A 20,395-nucleotide genomic window follows, 5' to 3' on the forward strand; every position below is an offset into this window, starting at 1 on the left:
TTTAGTTTTGCTACTAAAGTCCTAAACTGATATTATTTTTCTAGCACTCTTCTTTCACCATGCCCAGCGGTTCTAACTTTTTATACATGCACCTCTCTCTCTCTTGCACCATTTTTATACACTCAATAGTTTAAAAAAATATTTCTTTAGAGAAAAAAAAACAACTTGGTTACAGTTTAGTTTTAGAAAAAAAAAGAAGGGCGGGGAGATACTCGGCAACGAAACATCTGTAAAAAATGTATGAAAGTCTTACCACGCTACAGCTGACAAGTCTTAATTCAGTATTTAAAATATATGTTTGTATTGGCGTACTCAGCTAAAAATATATTGAAAATATTGTAAAACTTCACGAGTCAGAATCCCGATGTGTTTAGACCTAGATTTTTAAAATTATCTTTTAAATAAACATTGAAATCTAGCTTTGACTATTTGTCACAATTGAAGGTCAAGAAAATTGTATCTGAGAACACTCAACCCAAAGGTCGGGATATCTGGAGGCCAAATGTCTGGCTCCCAGACCAAGATCCTACTCAGATGCCTGGTTCTGCAGCCATGACCCCGACAGAGGACAACCCACCCTACTTCACGCTACCCTTTGCTAAAAAACATGGCAAGTCTCTGGTGGAAGAACAGAAAAGGAAGTTATTGCAATCTCAGATGTCCACGTCATCAAGGACTGAGTAAGTCACCTAGACACACATTTTTAAAAACACTTTTTGACACATATTCAGAATTAGGGCCGAAATAAGGCAGGAATCAAAAACATTTCTGCCCCGAACTTCACGGGGGCAATCACGGAACCAGAACTCAGAATAATGCTTAATTTCACTGCTGCAAAATAAGCGATACTGTGTAAATTTTCAAAATCAAGCCTAATCTGACAATTTTGCATACATTCCTGTAATTATCCTGTAATATAATAATGAATTCCACTATTTAGCTGGGACATGACTACTCTTTCTTTCAGTAACTGCATAGTTTACTTCTAAGCTTTATGTTGTATGTGCTAACCTCTACTCATCTGAAGCACTTTATACATCCAGCAGCCGATGTTTTAAAATGTTGCATGTTTTTGTTCAATGTTTTTTTTTCAATCTCTTGACGTGATGCTGACCTTATTCCATCAAGTCACGAGGACTTCTACACGGATGGTCAAGACTTACACCACGAGGCCCACCATTCACACCACAAACGTCTGCACGTCTTTGCTCCACCAGTTTTCATCCAAGCTGACGCTGACGCCAGCGAAATGTATTCTCCCTACGATGAGCAGCTGCTGGACGATGAGGATGACGCGTCCAGTCAGGCTTCATCGACCACTCGGAGAAAGAGTAAGAGCATGCTGTGTAGCTCTTGCGTTTGAAAAGGGAAATAATTACAAACATAAAAAAAAATTAGAGATGAGATTTATGTAAAAGTGTTTGAGACACCTGGCGAAAAACTAGAGCCGAATTAAAGCATAGTGAACGATTTCTAAAATAGCTCAAATGCATGTTTTGTGAAATATTTCTTAATGTAGCTTGTTTGTAGCACTCTAACTATAAACCCCCAAATCTTCTTCTAATAGACACTATTTATGATAGATCTGCTATTGTGAATCCATAATAAAAGAATTGTATGTTATCACAGAACTAAAAATGAGAACTTAATCTAAATGGTCGTGTTTCATTCCCACATTCCAGAAAAGCTGTACGCCGACTCAGCGTTCTATGATGCTCCTGGAAAGAATTACCCAACAATCACTGAACAAATGAAACTGTGCAAGAAGATTGCCCAGTCTCTGACGTCTGCTGCCAACAGAAGAGCCCGCGGTGCCAAGATGTTCATGAAACGCAAAAGAAAGTCAACCAAGTGGATCCACGAAGGTCAAAGCGAGTTCTCATCGTCTGCTGGGGATGTGGCTAATCTTCACGAGCTAGACAGTGAACTGAGTCCAGACGAAGGGGGAAACAAACCCCTCCTTTACTTCAAGATCCCTAGTCTGAAACATCGCATTAGCAGCGAGGGAAAACAGACAAAAATGGCGCTAACTCAAGAAGAATTTGAGAAGCTTCGCCTCAACTCTAAAAAATGCGACCACAGAAACGTAGCCCCAGACACTTGTTTCGACATCGTGGCTGACCTGAAGGCGCATAAAGGGAAAGGAGGCAGAATGTTCGAGAAACGAAAACAAAGGTCTGACAAGTTTGTAATCGATGAAAGCAATGCCAGATTTGTGGCCCCGACTCCCAAGATAACTCATCCGATAAAACCTTTGCGCCAAGAGAAGACGCCATGGGAGGCTGCTATGGAGAATCAAGGGAAAGTGGACGCCGCCTTCTCTCAGCTGACTGAATGGGAGAAGAACCAAAGGCTAAATCTCAATGCTAATAAGAACCTAGATCTAGCACCTCTTCCGGCAGTCAAATCAACACTGAGATCTGACGAGTCTCCACACCTCTTGAAAGGCAAAAACTTCAATCGCACTGCAAGAGGATGGGCTGGTGGTGGAGAGTACCCTGTGGGTAAGTATTTTAAGACCAGACAGTACTTCTTGCGTTTCGCTTTAATTTAAGTTACATTTTGACGAAAATAATATTTAGTTTTCGAGTCTTCTATCCCTAAACATTGCTTAGTCTATAAACAGAAAAACAATGTATAGTTCAATCAGACACATATTGACAAAGGATAACGTTCCATTTCTCCAAGAATTATGATCTTCAGTTGACAGTCTCCAATACGATAGATATATTATATTGAATGTAGCAATGTGTTGGTAGAAATAACTTTTCTTTTGACAAGCCTCGTTTTAAAATAGTTACAACTGAATTCTTTACACGTCTTTTTATTTAACAGCTGATCAACTTCGACCAGTAGAAGTAAACTTTGCAAAACCTCAAAGTCCAATGCAACCAGCCCAAAGCTCCCCCAGACAGCCTGTTGTCAGCCAGAGGCTCCAGGATCCACCTCAGCCACCTACTGCGCCGGAGCTCGTCCAACGAAAACGCAATCCCCCAACTGCCCCAAAACCACAGGTCACCTGGCAAACCGCCACGCCTGAGTCATGGCAACCCAATCGGCAGGAAAACCTGCAAACAAACAGGCAATCCAACCGACAGGAAACATGGAAACCAGAAAGTCAAGACACACGACAGTCCAACTGGCAACAAGTGAGACAACAGGCTAGCGTGCAAGATGACTGGCGAAATAACGAACTGGCCATGTCTAGACAGAGGGGCGGAGGGGATGGAAACTCACAGAGACCAAAAAGCTGGCATCCAAACAACGCAAACCAGAGAGACGCATTTGATGATTCTTATGCTCCTGTGGATTACAATTTCGGATCCCAAGAGTATCCCAAAGTCGCCTACATGCAGCCAATTATTCCAGGAACTGACTTGTGATACGATTGCTCTTCCGTCTCATACTAGTGCAGATGACGTAATGGATTTTTGCGTCTGTTTGACTTTATTCATTTTTTTTCCACATAGACGTTGAACTCCTGACGGTATTCGTATGTAATTTCAGTTTAAAATGCTCACAAGAAATCAATCTCCATTTTAATTTTCCAAACTATTTACATAATCTAAACAACAATGATTATTATACTGAATGATTATACAATCATGTCTTTGTTAACATTTTTAACCATACAAGAGCTCAGTCGTTGGCATGACGAAAAAAAAAAGTGTGTTTTGCAATCTGTTAATATATCTTTGTCAATAGTAAACCAAAAATTGCTCATGTCTGTGGCTGAAATTAGATGATGAACGTGTCTCATTAAATTATAATCCAACAAAAATGTTCAGAAATAATAAATATTTTACTGACGGATTGGAGAATGTATACGACTACAGACTCTAGTAATACATATTATTATTATTATATTATATTATTATAATGTATTGTCATCTATTTAGAAAGCAATTATCATAACGTCATTATTTGTAGTTTCTGAACAGTGTTTTTCCCAATGTGTTTCAATGCTCATGCAGTGATAGTTTTGGAATGTATTTTCACACTTTTGTATGATTTGTTTTTAATGACAAGACAAGACTCTCCTTTAGAACAGAGCAGCCTATGTGTAGCCAAGTTTTATCTTTGCTGCTTATGTTAATGAAATTAATTTACATGTCTGATTCAGACAACTCTTCTCTGCTCTAATTGCACTTAGGAAACAAAAGTGGACGTTTCTTGAAACATCTCAACTGATGTTATTCGCTTTGTTTTCTCATTCTTCAACTATTCTTGTTTTTTAACATTCTATCCCAAAAACAACAACAAAAAAGCAAAAACGAAACGAAACAAAAAATAATTGATTTTCTCAGTGACATTACAGTGACCTATTTCATTTCTGATTCATTCATTGGTTGTGATCTTTGATGTTTGTATATTTTGTTTGATCAACAGTAGCATGCTAGTTGAAGCTCTTCACCATGATGACATGTCGAAATAAAAATACAAAACAACAAAAACGTGTTCTTACCTACACGTCTAGACACCCCCCCCCCCCGAAACACACACCCCAAACACACAAGACACACCCCCCAACACACCCCACAATCGACACACCCCAAACACACCACACAAACACCATCATACGCACTATGTAAATATGAGTTTGTTTTCTTAGCTTCAAAATGTCTGTCTATTTGTATCTCACCCATCTCGCAGAGATTTCTTTAGTTTGTCATCAAATGGTGGTGTGATTTTTGTTTCTAGGGTTGCCTTCTCTGTGTGTGTGTGTGTATTTTAACATTTATTTCCTTAGTCTTTCATTATAATAAATATTTATATTATATAAATATATTTAAATCTGTTCATATATCGATGACTATTCCTGAATGATATTTGCTGAATATATGTTATTGGTCTTTGTCTGTAAAAAAAAAATATTTGATTGGAACAACGTATATGAATTGAATTAGAACAATCTCACTTGTGTATGTGTATATTACAAGAGAGGCTATTTTAAACAATTTCAAAGTAAAAAAACAGGTAAAAGTCTTGCATACAGAGGTCCTAGCTTTCATAGAATTAGGGCTTCAAAGTCGCCAAAAATATCTACTTGAAATAGGCCTTATTTATAGTTCTATATGTACAGAGCAGCGTGAAATGTCTGTATAGAAAGGAGTTTTTCTTGTATTAAGAATGACATGACCTAAGCTCTGTTGGTTCCTCGCAAGGGCGGCAACTCTGAGAAGGGGGGGTGGGGTATGAGATGACGTTATCCCGTAGTGCCCGCCTTTGGTGTGAATTGTTTTTGTGTTTTGACTTGATTATTTCACCTGGAGTATAACATGCGTGACCTTCCAAAACAAAGTGCAGAGTAGACACACTTTGTGCTGTACAGTACTAAAACTAAATTTAGAATTTTTAATTGTTACAATTATTTTATGTTTACATCCGCCATAGATTTCCATTGACTAGTGTTACGTCCATTGTCTAGATTTTTTATTTTCATATTATTTGATTCGATATGTCATTTCAAATAGCTGCAAAGATTATTGAGTGATGTAGATAAAATGAATTGGTTACTATGTACCTATCACCCATAAATAAAGAACACAAATTAGAAGTAAAATAACTTACCAAAGACTTGTTTTCTTTGTGTTTACGAATATATGTGTGAATATTTTATTATTTTTTTGGAACAATTTATTCTCAATATTATTTTTTTTTTTAATTTGTAATTCGTGATTGATTAATTAATTGATTTTAAAGGACGCATTTAAAAAGATCTAGAATTTAAATAACCAAAATGTGTTTGGGTCATTTAGATTTTTATTCCGAAATTTTACAGGGAATGTAAAAAAGTCTTCAAAGTCATTTCTAATATAAACATGTCTGTTTTTTTAGGTTAAAAAAAGGGGGTGGGCATAAAAAAGCTCTCCATATCTTATACAATAAAAACTATTTTGTAGGCAATATAAGCCTAAGTAGGCTAATGTTAATTCCTATTTGCTACTACCAAGGCGTAGTTCGTTGTATTTTTTTTTAGTGAATTTCTTTTAAAGCTATATTCAGGGGCAGGACATATTTTACTTAATTGTAGATGCATTTCATTTTCGACCCACTGCGTTTTAAGGTCAAACTACGACCCTTCCTGTGGATTGTAAATTAGCACACTCATACATAGTCACACTAAATACAATTAATAGGTAGATCTTTTACAAAAAAAAGTAGGAAATTCAATGTTCATTAAAACGAAAGTAAGAAAGCAGAACTCTCCAACGAACTGTCTCAAGTGTGTGCCTACAACTAGCTGCAGCGCTTTCACAAATAGATCCATATTTCTTAACATTTTTACCTACGGTGCAGTTTTCGGCGGTGCATCTATAGACACCCGTCGCCATGACAACGAGTGGGTGGGATGTGCAGCAGTGAGCACATTGCGGCCTCGTTGGTGCGATGCCAACAACTCTGCCGCAGCACGGCATATTGTGGTTATCAGTAGACCTACAAAATAACAATTGTCTACAGTACGTTTGAGTACTTCTACATAGGTTCGTTCTTGTTCTATACAAAGTTTTTGAGACAATTTTTGTTTAAAATGTTAGGAACTTTGCTATTATCTTGAGGAATCAAGGACTATATGAAAACTAATACTGAGAATAGGATGTTCGATACCACCCCCCTCCCTTTCCCATTTCACGCGTTTCTGTAAGATTAACCTTTAACCCTTCTCTTTGTTTCTTTCGGACAAAAACATAAACAAATGAAAAGTAAATCCAAACAAAGTGATTTGACAAAGTCTTCAATAGAACTTGATTCCTTAGAGTCTGAAGCCTAACTCCTTTAAAGATTAAAGCTTTTCAATACAACTTTTTTTTTGGAATAAAAAGGAGGGGGGGGGGGGAGAGGAGACCATAAAATATAAAAGTAATCATTCATCTTGTCTCGGGGTGTATGCGAGTCATTAAAATGGAAACATTATGAATTCATTTGTCATTAAAGTTTACGAATGAATTTCCCTTTTTAAAACAAAATGGTACCATATGTTTTCAAATATCGTAAAAGAGTCTCAACTACTCACAGTACGACTAAGGCAGAGATCACGTGATCTCTTAACTGAATGAATGCCAGAGAAGCAAAAGAGAATTTCGAAAAAAAGTGTCAAGGATTTAAGTTGAATGCGTCACTTATAATTGACCACTTTCATTATTCTATCAATGGCGTGTTCAAACCAAATGATTCTGAGGCACTGTGTCTCCTGGTGAAGAACATATAAAATAATATATAATTTTGTATTTGGGATTCTCTAGTCACTTTAGTGGGCCATCGGTAGCTATTTCCACTAGTCGATTTGAAGTCAGACATAAGTTTTTCCAGTGCAGAAGTGAAAACAGTATCAGTGTGCTAATTCATTTCAGAGGACACAGAGCAAATCAAAGACTTCGCTGACTTTGGAATTTGAATCCACACTTCTCCAGAATCACCAGTAGTCGATATCTTTACTGTCAACTTCTCCAGAATCACCAGTAGTCGATATCTTTACTGTCAACTTCTCTAGAATCACCAGTAGTCCACTAAGTATCGATATCTTTACTGTCAACTTCTCCAGAATCACCAGTAGTCCACTAAGTATCGATATCTTTACTGTCAACTTCTCCAGAATCACCAGTAGTCCACTAAGTGTCGATATCTTTACTGTCAACTTCTCCAGAATCACCAGTAGTCCACTAAGTATCGATATCTTTACTGTCAACTTGTAAATACCGAAGTCAGTGCAACTGCAATTTCTCTTCTCGTCTATAGCCTATAGTTATAGTATATAGGTAATCCTAGAGTTGGCTGTCTGGTCGTTTGGTATGCACTCTGGGCAATTGTTGTTACCGGTCTTTGACTTGTTGCACCAAACTGCTGGTAGACAACTAAACCGATGTAGGCGTATTACATCTTAACTAATAAAACGTCAAATAACTTGAATAACTTCCTTGTGAACAATACTAAATATAACTTTATTTATAATATAGACTTTAGTAATAATATTTTAAAACAAAATCTAACTCACTACAGTAATACAACCTTTCAGTCTCACATTCTGGAGTCATCGCCCCTAACTAAGACCAAATGACTACCATGCCATCTATTTTGTATCATTCACAACCAATCGCTAACTTCTTCCCACCTTCATCATAGAAACGCACAAGCACACACACACACACACACACTTCATAACAGCAATGACGTAGTAACCATGGTGTGAAGGGGTATAATAAGCCCGGACCAATGGCCAAAAAGTGACCACAGGAACACTTGAAAAAAAAAAAAAACTTTAAAAAAAATATTTAAGAATTTAAATGTTTTAAATTTCTACATAATTTTAGCAACTGTGGTATATTTATGACTGTTAATTATATTTCTGCCTGCAGCGAAAAAATGCGAAATAACCAGACAATAAAACTTTTTTTGCAGCAGTAAATATAGGCTAGATCTATATGATGTCTTTAATATAGGCCATTTATTGCAACCATCGGCAGATGATAACCTTAATATTGTCAATGAAGCGTTTCACCATGGTTTACCTAATTACAAACGTGTTGGGTTTTAAATAACAAAATTAAAATGTTAATGATTAATAACAATAAATAAATAAACAATCTGAACATTTTCTACTGGATAAAATTTTGATTATTTTTTTAGATGGGCTTTTCTTTTTTCTTTTTCATCATGACTGTATTTGTTTAGCCCATGCTTAGCCTATGTGTTTAGCCTATGTGATTAGATCATGTTTAGCCTATGTGTTTAGCCTATGTGATTAGATCATGTTTAGCCTATGTGTCTAGATCATGGTTAAGCCTATGTGTTTAGATCATGTTTAGCCTATGTGTTTAGATCATGTTTAGCCTATGTGTTTAGATCATGGTTTAGCCTATGTGTTTAGATCATGTTTAGCCTATGTGTTTAGCCTATGTGTTTAGATCATGTTTAGCCTATGTGTTTATATCATGGTTTAACCTATGTGTTTAGATCATGTTTAGCCTATGTGTTTAGATCATGTTTAGCCTATGTGTTTAGCCTATGTGTTTAGATCATGTTTAGCCTATGTGTTTAGATCATGGTTTAGCCTATGTGTTTAGATCATGGTTTAGCCTATGTGTTTAGCCTATGTTTAGCCTATGTGTTTAGCCTATGTGTTTAGATCATGGTTTAGCCTATGTGTTTAGATCATGGTTTAGCCTATGTGTTTAGCCTATGTGTTTAGATCATGGTTTAGCCTATGTGTTTAGATCATGTTTAGCCTATGTGTTTAGATCATGGTTTAGCCTATGTGTTTAGATCATGTTTAGCCTATGTGTTTAGATCATGGTTTAGCCTATGTGTTTAGATCATGTTTAGCCTATGAGTTTAGATCATGGTTTAGATATATGAATGAAAGCATTGCGTACCAGTTTGCGCTATTCCTACACAGTTACACACCATATCCTACTGCTTTTTATGGCATCCCCCCCCTTTTTTTTTAAAATTCAATTAAGTGTTCACATATTAACGATCCCCATGACATACTTTTATGCCCGTGAATTATTGTTGGCCCTGTAATATATGTTACAATGGTAACCGCATTTTTTCCCCAAGCGCACCGTAATGTTCTCTGACATCGACTTTTGACTTGGATCAAGAGTTAAGACAACACGCTTTATGACGACCTCTCTCTGCCCACAACACACACACGAACTTTGGCTCATGAATTCTAGTATCTCTTTTAATTATCCGTCTTCTCCCCTGAAAAAAAAAATTAATCCTACGTAAAACCACTGACTTTTCTTCAGCTTCTCAATTCAATAGCAAATTATTAAAAAAACAACACTAAAGATAAAAACAACAATTGCTCTTTACATAAAAAATACGTTTCAATACAAACTCACTCACAAAACACAGTTGTGTACTATTCTTTTAAAAGACATAATAAAATAAACATATTATAGCCTAGTCTATAATGTAACCATGGAACTATACTAATGGAACACCAGCTTCGAGATTTTATGATCAGAGTGCCGTATGATAGTCAGAAAATGGATAAAGTTTTTACAGATCTAATAAAATATAGAGTAAGGAAGTTTTACTCTCAATGCAGGTCAATCCAAGTGACTCTCGGAGTAAATTTCTTCTTTGGCATCATCATCGATTTTTCAAAATGGTATGGTGTGCGAAAAAAGATGCGCGACGGCACTTCGACTCTCTTTGCCTTTGTAAAAAACTCGAAGCTGGTGTTCCATTAGTATAGTTCCATGATGTAACTAAAACAATTGGAGCCAAAACGTTTCGCGGCTAAAAACGACTACGCCAAAACATCCTGATTCGTGGGATTAGTTTGTATATTGTTAAAAAATTTAGAAAAAACAACAACTATATATTTAAATTTTTGTTAATAGTTCTCAAGTTGTTGTTTTTTAAAATGTAGATTGATTAATAAGAAAATGCTCAATAAGATATTTGTTTAGGCCTACTAATATAGGCCTGCACATCATAAACGAAGAGATCGGAAACAGGATTAGCGTAACACAGCGATTGAACCTCATAGTGCCGTGCTAACTACTGTAAAAAAAACATCAAAAAACGCAAACTAAAGTTCTATGGCTGTATCACAAAATTAAAGTCCATATTATAGTACCTTCCTTCGGGGAACAGATCCAGGAAAAAGAAGAAGAGGCAGAAAGAGAAAGCGATGAGAACACAACATAAAAGAATGGACGGGCATGTCATTGAAAGAAATTTTATGCAAAGCAAAAGACAGAGGAGAAAGACGGTTAACAGATCTTGTGTGGTGCTCCAAAGGTTCAATTGACTAAGCTAGTGATGCCCAAAATACGGCCCACGGGCCAGATCAGGCTCGTGACGTGGTTTTATCAGGGCCGCCGATACGTCGGCACAAAGTGTAGAATCTCCATCTCCCCCCTTTTTTTTTCGAGAATAAAAGGTTTTAAAATCTATCCTACCTACGTTAGGGCACCCAACTTCTCTCTGATGGATTTGTACGTTGATGAAATGAAAGAGCCAAAGAAACTACAGATGGAAAAGTGAACGGATCTTTACTTTTTTTTTTTTTGAACATGAAAATAAGTCATGTTTAACTTAACTATTTCATTTGTAAAGAAAATCAACAAGAAATAAACGACATTATAAAACAAATATGACGTCATTCTTGGTTTGAGCCGCGAATAAAACGAAATTAGTAAACTACGCTTAGACATTAAAGGATAGTTGGGAATATTTAGCTAAAAGAGAAAAAAAAAAATGAGTCGTTGGTAAAACTAGTTCCAAGTTGCTCATATTTTAAGAAGAAAAATGAAGCCATTTTCCATAGTTTTTTTTTTAAAGATAACTTTCAGATATCTCATTAATTAATATAATTACTAGATCCACAGGTTTCTAAAAAAAAAAAAGTCAATTTCAATCGTTTTTGTAACTTGACCGTCATGTGGCCCGCGACACGAGTGTTGGAACTTAAAATGGCCCGCACGTCGAATTAGGTTGGGCATCGCTGGACTAAGGGATGGGTGAAAGTGAAGAATACTGACACATTAGGACATATTAGATCTATTGGTATATATAGAGATAGATAGATATTGTGGGGTTGGTATTGGATATTTATTATGTCACACTCCGATTATAAAGCCTGTAGATTGTTGGGCATCACTGACCTAGATTAGCCTACATAACTTAGAATATCCATCATGTTCTTTTATGTTGGCACAAATGACATAGACTAATTAGACTAATATTATAGAATAGATTAGATATTATCATATTAGGATATATATCTAGATCTAACTACTTATTTAATTTAGACTAGATCTATGGCCTATGGCCTATATAACTAGCCTACATTATCTAAATTATAGATCTACTAGACGTCTAGATCTCATCTAGTCTAGATCTATAAGTATATTATATAGACCTACTAGATCTATAGAATAGGGCAGGCTAGTCTAGTACTCAACTACTAGTAGTCTAGATAAGTAGATTTAGATTTTATTTTATGAACACTGGACGCTGATCTACAGGATTACCTCTAGAGTCTAGCTAGATAGAATCTAGATCTATTATCATCTATTATTCTAATGAATCTAATATCAAGTCCAAGAATCTATTATATACATCTAGTATTATCCTAGAATCTAGATCTATATATATAAATCTAGAGAAGAGTAGTAGGCTACGGTTAATGGTAATAGGGCTCAATAGGCCTACATCACCAGACTAGAAATGAATAATGAGAATTCTAGATCTATTACTATTATACTAGAGTATGCTAGTCTATATTTATGTATAGATTTCTATAATCAACTATCTAGATCTAGATATAGAAAAAAAAAGCATGCTGTCAATGAAGCATGAAATGATTAATACTAATAGAAAGATGAGGACCCCATGGTAACCAAGTATAGCTACTCTTTAAAAAGTTTAAGCCAGTTGGTCTGCTCTTACCACTATACCACTTCAGTCACTATACCAATGTAAGAACCAACATGTGATAGATCTAGATCCTAGTACTGCCAATGACCAGGTCTCACATTGACTTAAACATGAATGAGAAAAGAACAAGATAGAAAGTTTAGAAAACTGATACAATCTCTCTCTCTCTCTCTTATATAGCCTAGATATACCATGAATTATTGTTGGAAATGATTTTAGAAATGGGTGTTAATTTATCATAAAAAAAAACAACACATCATCATAAATATTTTTATAATTTTGATTCCCCCCCCCCCCTTCCCCCCCCCCCCCCCCCTTACTTTTGTAAAGTCATAAGCTTAGCTGCGATGGTAACAATGTGAAAATGGCATCAGATCACATTAGGGAACTGGACTTTCTAAAACTTGAGCCTCTACCAACAATTAATGAAGATTTGCTTGTTTGTGAATCAAAGTTTATTGAAGTTGGGATAGAAAATAAGGTAAGTTAACATGCAGTTTGTTTTATATTCCTTTTAAAGTATAGACCTGTTCTCTACAAACCTAACTGTGATATACATTTTTATTTCAGAAATTGAAAGTGTACATTGAACAAGTGACAAAGACAGGCAGTCAATCAATTCATTGCGATTCTATTGATTTTCTCTTTCTGCATGGTATGCGGTATACTTCCAAAAATTGGTTGGACATTCAAACACTCAATCATGTTGCAAACTGGGGTCATCAAGCTGTAGCAGTGGACCTTCCAGGTAAATTGATAAGTTTAAAGCAGTGTAATGACCACATAACACCTTCACTAACCATAGGTTTAGTAAGACTTAAACATAGCACAATCCGCATTATGATCCCATTACCTTTGATGTGAAGGTGTGTGTATGTTTGATAGAGTTACAACTGTTCCTTCACTTATTTCATCTGTATGTGCAGCTATTACATAAGGTCCTGATATGGTACTAAAATTGTTATCTTAGAGTGATTTGTTAGCTGCTTTCTTCTTGTATTTTCCAAAACTTAAAGAGTAAGTATCAGATACTTAGGTATCATCAATAGACATACACTCAGTGCACTTAGACTGTATTAATCCTAGAAGAAGTCTATATTAGTTACACATTATATATAAAGATTATGTAAAACCATTTATGCATACACTATAAAAACTAGAATAGGCTTAACTATAGAATAGGCTTAAGACTATAGAATAGGCTTTACTATAGAATAGGCTTAACTATAGAATAGGCTTAACTATAAAAAATTCCATTAGATAGACATTTTTTTTTATCTCCAGAAATTTTGCTATTCAAAAATATTTCAGTAATTTTTTTTGGATATTTCCTCAGGATTTGGTAAGAGTATTTGTATTTTAGAGCCAGAACTGAAAGGAGCATTTCTGCAAGCTTTAATTTCAACGCTCGGATTGCATCGACCTGTAATTATTTCTCCATCTATGAGTGGGGAGTTCTCTCTGCCATATTTATTTGAAGATCCTTCAACTAGTACAGATAGAGCTATTGGTTATGTACCCGTAGCTCCAGTGCTTACATCGAAATATACAAATCAAATGAGGAAAAGTCAGGTATATTTATTTTAATGCTATATTGATTATTGTGCTCTATGGGCATTCCAATCTTCTTAGTGAATAAGCCTCTAGGTGTATCCACTTGATCTAAAAAGAAAACATTTATTTTTATTTCAATAATAGAAAGATTTAACTTAACAGTCACACCTCAATTTATTGAATACAAATTTGGTAGATCTTCAACTTCTAAAAGAAAAGCATCTTAAAAAATGATACAATCCTTTTCATATTATTTAGTGATGTATTTATGCCTGAAATCAGTCTGTACTATTTATAGTTACAAACAAAAACCATCATTTTGGTAGGAATTGTGAAAGTAAGTTGAAAAGTGGTAGATACTTAAACTAGGTATTATAAAACACTTTGAACTAGGTATTATAAAACACTTGAACTAGGTATTATAAAACACTTCAACTAGGTATTATAAAACACTTTGAACTAGGTATTATAAAACACTTTCAACTAGGTATTATAAAACACTTGAACTAGGTATTATAAAACACTTGAACTAGGTATTTTAAAACACTTGAACTAGGGATTATAAAACACTTGAACTAGGTATTATAAAACACTTGAAATTATGAATGAAACCTTAAAGTTTTGCTTGATCTCCACAGATTCCTACACTCATTGTAGTTGGGACAAAAGACCAGGTCAATGGTAAGGAGAGCACTCAAGATCTGCAGCATCTCCCAAACTTCTGGTATGCACCAATAGAAGGAGCATCACATCCATGCTATTTGGACAACCCTGAGGCATTTCATAGATTACTGTACTGGTTTTTGAAAAACTTAAAATAAACTTGAAATTATCTGATTTGGTAGTTTGCTTTAATATTTTCAGGCAATTAATTGGGTAGCAAAGCTATAATGTAGATAAAATATAATAAAAAAAAAACTTTTCGAAGTTGAAAGATCTCAATGAACTAAACCAATATTAAAAATGTTTATGAAATTTACAATAGAAATAAAATAAACTTGTCTTTATCTTTTAAGTGTCAATGTTAATTAGATACAAAGCATTGAATGATTTTAGATGGTTTTGATTAGAATTTGTACTGCTAGAAGATATAGAAATTAAATTTTTATATCTCTAGATTTAGAACAATTGATTTGAAAACAATATTGAATTACTTATTTAAATTTTTCTTTATACAGCCACTGGGTATAATTGAATGAAAATTGAAACTCATATTCAGAGAAGTATTTGTAAGCTCTCTCCATTAGGGAGACTCTTTTTATGTTACAAATATTGACATTATGATAGAGATTCTAAGTTTAGAAGCGTCTCAATGTCTTTGCATTTATGTTGAAATAATTATTTTAATAATCAGACTAATTTTTAAAAAATTATTCACTACTAATCAGAAATCTTCTTGCCAGGGTCAAGTACAGGCATGATGGTATATAAAGAAACCCTTATCTCATTTTACTGTGTAGACCTGTGTTACCAGTGTTTATATGGCCTCTTTCAGTTACAAAGCAACTATGGATCATCTCAGCAATGAGATGAAAGCCTTGGCATTATCTATGTTTAAAACTATGACACCCATACAGCAGGTCCTTCCTCTCCATGGAGCTGCCATATTTATTTGAAGATCCTACAGTTTGTGATCAGTGGCATCACAGGTTCTGTCAATTTGTTGCACTATGTGCTGCAGGCTGTCCTATGGTTCACCTGCACCTGATTTTCCTCAGGGTTGACTTCTTAAGATCATCCCATGTTTGGGTATCGCCACAAAGCAGCAGAGGTTTGAATTCAGAGGTTTTCTCCTCCTAGGTGGCTAGCCAGCTTAGGCTAATGAGCCCCTCCTGCCTAGAACTGATTTTATTCTGACATTTAAAGAGTTGAATAAGATTTAGTAGCTAAAGTTGTAACTGTCTTCTTTGTCTTGGACATTTGATTGAATGTGTCTCATCAAATACATTTAAATAAGACAATTGAATTTTGTTATGTGTATAGAGTTTTTGTTTATATTTCTTACATTCCATACCTCATTCAACATTTTATATTGAGAAATAAACAAGTTATTTATCTTTAGCAAAATGATATAATGGTTTGTAGAGATCATCGTCGATGACCCTTGGTCACATTATTGCTGTGACTTGCAGCAGATTTCTTCTTAGATTAATGTAGCTTTGATTTATATGAACATTTGCATCCATTGTTTAAGTATTGATACCAGTTTGACTTTAATATATGCCCTGTAAATATAATACTTATTAATTCTACAAGCTTTAACAAACAATAGCCTCAATATATACCATTATTGCAAACTAGAGTTTGACAAGTTATACAATTATATTTTAAAAAATATAAATACACTTATTGTTATAAAAATATTGTACTGAATTTTTCACTGAATTGAGCTGTGCTTTAAGAAAACATTTAACATTGAAAAATTGAGCTGATTGAAGATCTTTTTTATTTCTATTTCTAAAACCAGTATGTTCTATTTATAAATTTGTATTTTTGTTATATTTTTGTTATTTTTTTTAACTTTAACAAGGGTCATTTCCAATATATATAAATAAAACTAATCAGTATTCACTTTCATTACTGCCTGATGCTCAAAGTAAACCTAAACAGATGATTTGTACATTAAAAATATCAATACCAAGCAGTGTTTGTTAGATGTGTATAGCAGTAAGTAAAGTGATATTAATTAAATGCATTTATTTTAAATTGGGTAGCATATATGTATTTTTTCAATAGCAAAAGTCTAATGAAGTAAGCTCAGTAACAAATGAAAGCATTGTAAGACAGTAAATAACAAGTAGACAAATTAATTTCTCTAACCAATACTTTATTTTTGTAGGTTTGTTTTTAAATTTAAATAAGTTTGAAATCACCAGCACAGGAGAGGAGCAAAGTCTCAAACCCAAAATGTCTGTGTGCAATCCATCAATCACATGTTAAAAAAACAACCCGACTCTCACACCTGCTAATGGCTAAATAAACTTAACTATTTCTGAGAGATCCAGTAAACTTAATTGAACAACCGATTTTGATTATGCCAGGACTCACAGAAACTAAAGAAATGAAATTAATTGAAACAACTTTCTTGTAGATGTCTTCAACGAAATTGAAAATGACTTAAAATAAAAACAATAAATTCTGAAAACCCAAACAAAAAAAAATAAATAATTAAGAACAAAGACTAAAACTAATTCAGTTTTTATTCCCTTCAAACCTGCTTTAAATTTGTTTTGTTATAGTTATTATTTTTTGTCTATGGTGATTGTCATTTCCTTTAAATACCTAAGTGTAGTAAGTTTATTTATTTATTTATTTTTGTTGTCTTCCAATAGTCAAGCCTTTTTTGGTGATACAAATAATTTCTTGGGGATAAACTAATAATTACATGTTTAAGAATGAAAAAAAATAATATGAAACAATTTTGAAGATGAAGTTTACAAAAAAAAAAACCTCTTGCCACAACTCTTCAACTAAGTCAGCCCCTCACTGAATAGTATTGTTCTCATTACAATCCTTTTCTAAGTAGTGATGAGTGTTGCATATTTAAAACACTGTACAAGAACTTGGCACAAAATGAACTGAATCCATCAGTAGTACACTAGCTACTGTATTTATTATACAGATCACAACCCACAGAGTTGTTTGACCTCCTGCATTAGAAAGTTTCCTTCTATAACACCAGTACTGTACCAGTACTTTATATGTTCACTATTTCAAATCCTAAGTCTAAAACTATCATGCAGAAAAACTCAAGCTTCATCAGGACTGCAGTTTACAAACAGCATTACACTTTGAATGACAGCACTAGTAACAAAAAGTGAAGAACAAAAAAAAAAAGTCTTCTAGCCTACAGACACAACTTCATCCTTTAAAAAGGTAAGCATCAAGTTTGTTCAGTTATTAAAATTGAGAATCAGAGATATTTTGTTCAAAGGATTTTGTCTATAAATCTTATTATGTTTGTTCTTGATTAATGGAGCCCACATAAATCACAAAAAAAAAACTAATGCAATAAACACTAAATTTCTTCAAATAATCCCATTGTTAAAATTTTGCTCTATTTGCATGTATGGATACAACAGAGTTTGTTGGTAGAATACATGTACAACTTTTTGTTGTAACTTTCTTACATTGCTAGATAGTGATGGTAAAATAAATAAGAATATATAAATAAATCTATAAATATTTAGCTCATTTTTCCACTGTTCAGATTAAAAATTGTGAAAACTCTTTTTTTCATTGCAGTGTGCATGCAGGATAAAACAAAATATTGGGTAACAACAAAGGCAAAAAAAAAAAAAAAAGTCTGCCTACTTTTAAAACCAATCAATGCCTAGTATGACAAGTTACAAATACTACTGCTCAGCAGATATACAGGGAATATATAAATAATTGACACTTAAAAACACAAGAAACAAAAGATATACTGAACAAAAGATGAACATGGAGAAAAAATGATCTCCCAGTCTAAATAAAGATAAGCACTTGTGTGTTTGTGGTTAATTGAGTTATACAGCGGAGTAAAAATATTATGTAAAATAACCTGAAAGAACATTTAAATATGTATAGATATATATATATATACAGCAGAATCAGAATTAGCTCTACTGTACCACAGGTTGACATACACAAGTTCAAAACAAAACAACTCTAAAAATGTTCTAGCACCATTAGGACTGCTCTGATATCAATATTACTGGAATACATGAATAGCATTGGACATTGAGAGAGATTAATTCTATACACAAAGTCAAACTGTTAGAAAGTAGACTGAAAAATTTAAATTAATAAATTGCTCCTCATTTATATACATTCACCATGAAATCATTTAGCTTTTAAATAGCATTCAGATTTCTTTTTAGATTACAGAATTATCAACAAGAAGTTAAAACAAAAAAAAAGCATTTCTATGTTCTCTTTTAACTGTAGAACAAATGTTAGGACCAATACAGCAAGTGTATAGGATGCTTCAAATATGACACAGAAATGTAAAATGTCTACCATCCAGCATATAACATGTTACTAGTAAAACAATATTACTAAAATGTAGACACATCACCAGTGTTAATGTCAACTTAAGAGAACTATTTCAAAACAACTGATATCAATATTGAAGTGTCAACATTTGGTTGAAGAATGATTATACAGACTTCACTGCCTGGTGAACTATCAAACTACTAAGGCCATATAAAAATGTTGAAATGCCAACTATCCTAAACTTTGGAGGTTAGCCATGGAAAACAAAATATTTCTTTCATTTGATTAAGTACATAGACCTAAACATTTCTTCTTCTTTTTTTTTTTTTTTTTTACAGTTTAAATAGGCACAAAATAATCTTCAGTTAGCCAAACTTTCATGAACAATGGATATAAACTGAATTGAAACAACTGAAGAAAAAGGCATAAAACAAAGTTTACAAAGTGAAGTGTCTTTCACTGTCTTGGATTGTAGCTGCATAAATCATTTCAGTCAATACTTGCATTTAGCGAAAACAAAAGTTTTTTTGATCTGTAGCAATAAATCACTTAGCTTTGTTTTCAATTTTTTAAAATTTGATCAAATAGAGAAAATTATTTTCTTTAAAATTTATACAGAGAAGTTCTCTTTCACCACCCCTTCATATAAAAAAAACTTGAGATTCATGCTATATATACACACACACACAGTTTTACTATTAGATTCAGCTAAGCACTATACCAGTCATTGAAATGCTCCTAAACATGTGAACATTCAGTGTGTTGAAACTTGTACAAATAAAACAGCACACTGCTAGAGCTAAAGTAGCACATATACACATCAATCCATGTGACTACATTATGCTATATCAATGAGTGAAAACTACCAGAGAGAACACATTCCACACGCTAACAGTTTATTGTCACACAGCCATCAAGCAAGCTGAATTAAAACAATTGGTATGGCATTATTCATTACGATTTCTTAAATACCATATCTTGTACTCTTTTCTAAAATCAAAAACTTGCAATAATTAATATTAGAAAACAAAAATGAATTTCGTTTAAGAAATGTTGCTCATTTTATAGCTAGGGTTATTAAAACAAAATAATTCTAAGTGTCTAGGTATAGAAGGCTACAAAAAAAAAACATTCTATAAATGAAAGCAAAAAAAAACAACTTTTTTTTTTTTACCTAATTTAATTAAAAAAACCAACACAACTAAAACTTCTGAAAAAATGTTAGATGGGAATCTGATCCTAAGAACAGTAGACACATTTGATCCTAGATAAAAATCTTTTTCTAAAGATATGGTTAATATTCCAGTAACAACAACAGCTGACAGTTTCAATTCTCTATTTCATTTGAAGACCAAGAGTTACTGTCATCCAGGACGGAAGATGAGATGACATAGTTTCTTTGTGCAGATCTTGTGATGAGCTGCAGTTTTGTGGAGTTTCTGATAGCCACTGGTTTAGTCTCTGG

General features: G+C 33.8%; 3 protein-coding genes across 30 annotated transcripts in view; 2 read left to right on the forward strand and 1 right to left on the reverse strand.

Moving 5' to 3' along the window:
* LOC106077156 (uncharacterized) overlaps positions 1-5,566 on the forward strand; it is a 39,902-nt gene extending 34,336 nt beyond the window's left edge. For all 4 annotated transcript variants that reach the window (XM_013237934.2, XM_013237932.2, XM_056021391.1 and 1 more), the window contains exons 5-8: positions 445-680; positions 1,129-1,331; positions 1,683-2,504; positions 2,836-5,566. In XM_013237934.2, the coding sequence (XP_013093388.2) occupies positions 445-680; positions 1,129-1,331; positions 1,683-2,504; positions 2,836-3,383 (1,809 nt within the window). In that variant the 3' untranslated portion in view covers positions 3,384-5,566. The remainder of the gene's footprint in view (positions 1-444; positions 681-1,128; positions 1,332-1,682; positions 2,505-2,835) is intronic.
* A 5,823-nt stretch (positions 5,567-11,389) lies between these two features.
* LOC106077153 (putative protein-lysine deacylase ABHD14B) lies at positions 11,390-19,258 on the forward strand. 4 transcript variants are annotated; one of them, XM_013237926.2, is made up of 5 exons: positions 11,390-11,526; positions 12,730-12,880; positions 12,970-13,147; positions 13,736-13,971; positions 14,592-19,258. In XM_013237926.2, the coding sequence occupies exons 2-5, from the start codon at positions 12,764-12,766 to the stop codon at positions 14,772-14,774; spliced, it is 714 nt and encodes a 237-aa protein (XP_013093380.2). In that variant the 5' UTR covers positions 11,390-11,526; positions 12,730-12,763; the 3' UTR covers positions 14,775-19,258. The 4 variants fall into 4 exon arrangements, with proteins under 4 accessions (XP_013093380.2, XP_013093381.2, XP_055877373.1 ...); XM_013237927.2 differs by lacking the exon at positions 11,390-11,526 and adding an exon at positions 11,611-11,669; XM_056021398.1 differs by lacking the exon at positions 11,390-11,526 and adding an exon at positions 12,104-12,230.
* Positions 16,760-20,395, reverse strand: part of LOC106077152 (sorbin and SH3 domain-containing protein 1-like) — a 148,311-nt gene continuing 144,675 nt past the window's right edge. For all 22 annotated transcript variants that reach the window (XM_056021383.1, XM_056021390.1, XM_056021382.1 and 19 more), the window contains one exon: positions 16,760-20,391. In XM_056021383.1, coding sequence (XP_055877358.1) covers position 20,391 — 1 coding nt within the window. In that variant the 3' untranslated portion in view covers positions 16,760-20,390. The remainder of the gene's footprint in view (positions 20,392-20,395) is intronic.

Source organism: Biomphalaria glabrata, chromosome 2 (genome assembly GCF_947242115.1).
Source record: "Biomphalaria glabrata chromosome 2, xgBioGlab47.1, whole genome shotgun sequence".
Taxonomy (NCBI): Eukaryota; Metazoa; Mollusca; class Gastropoda; family Planorbidae; genus Biomphalaria; species Biomphalaria glabrata.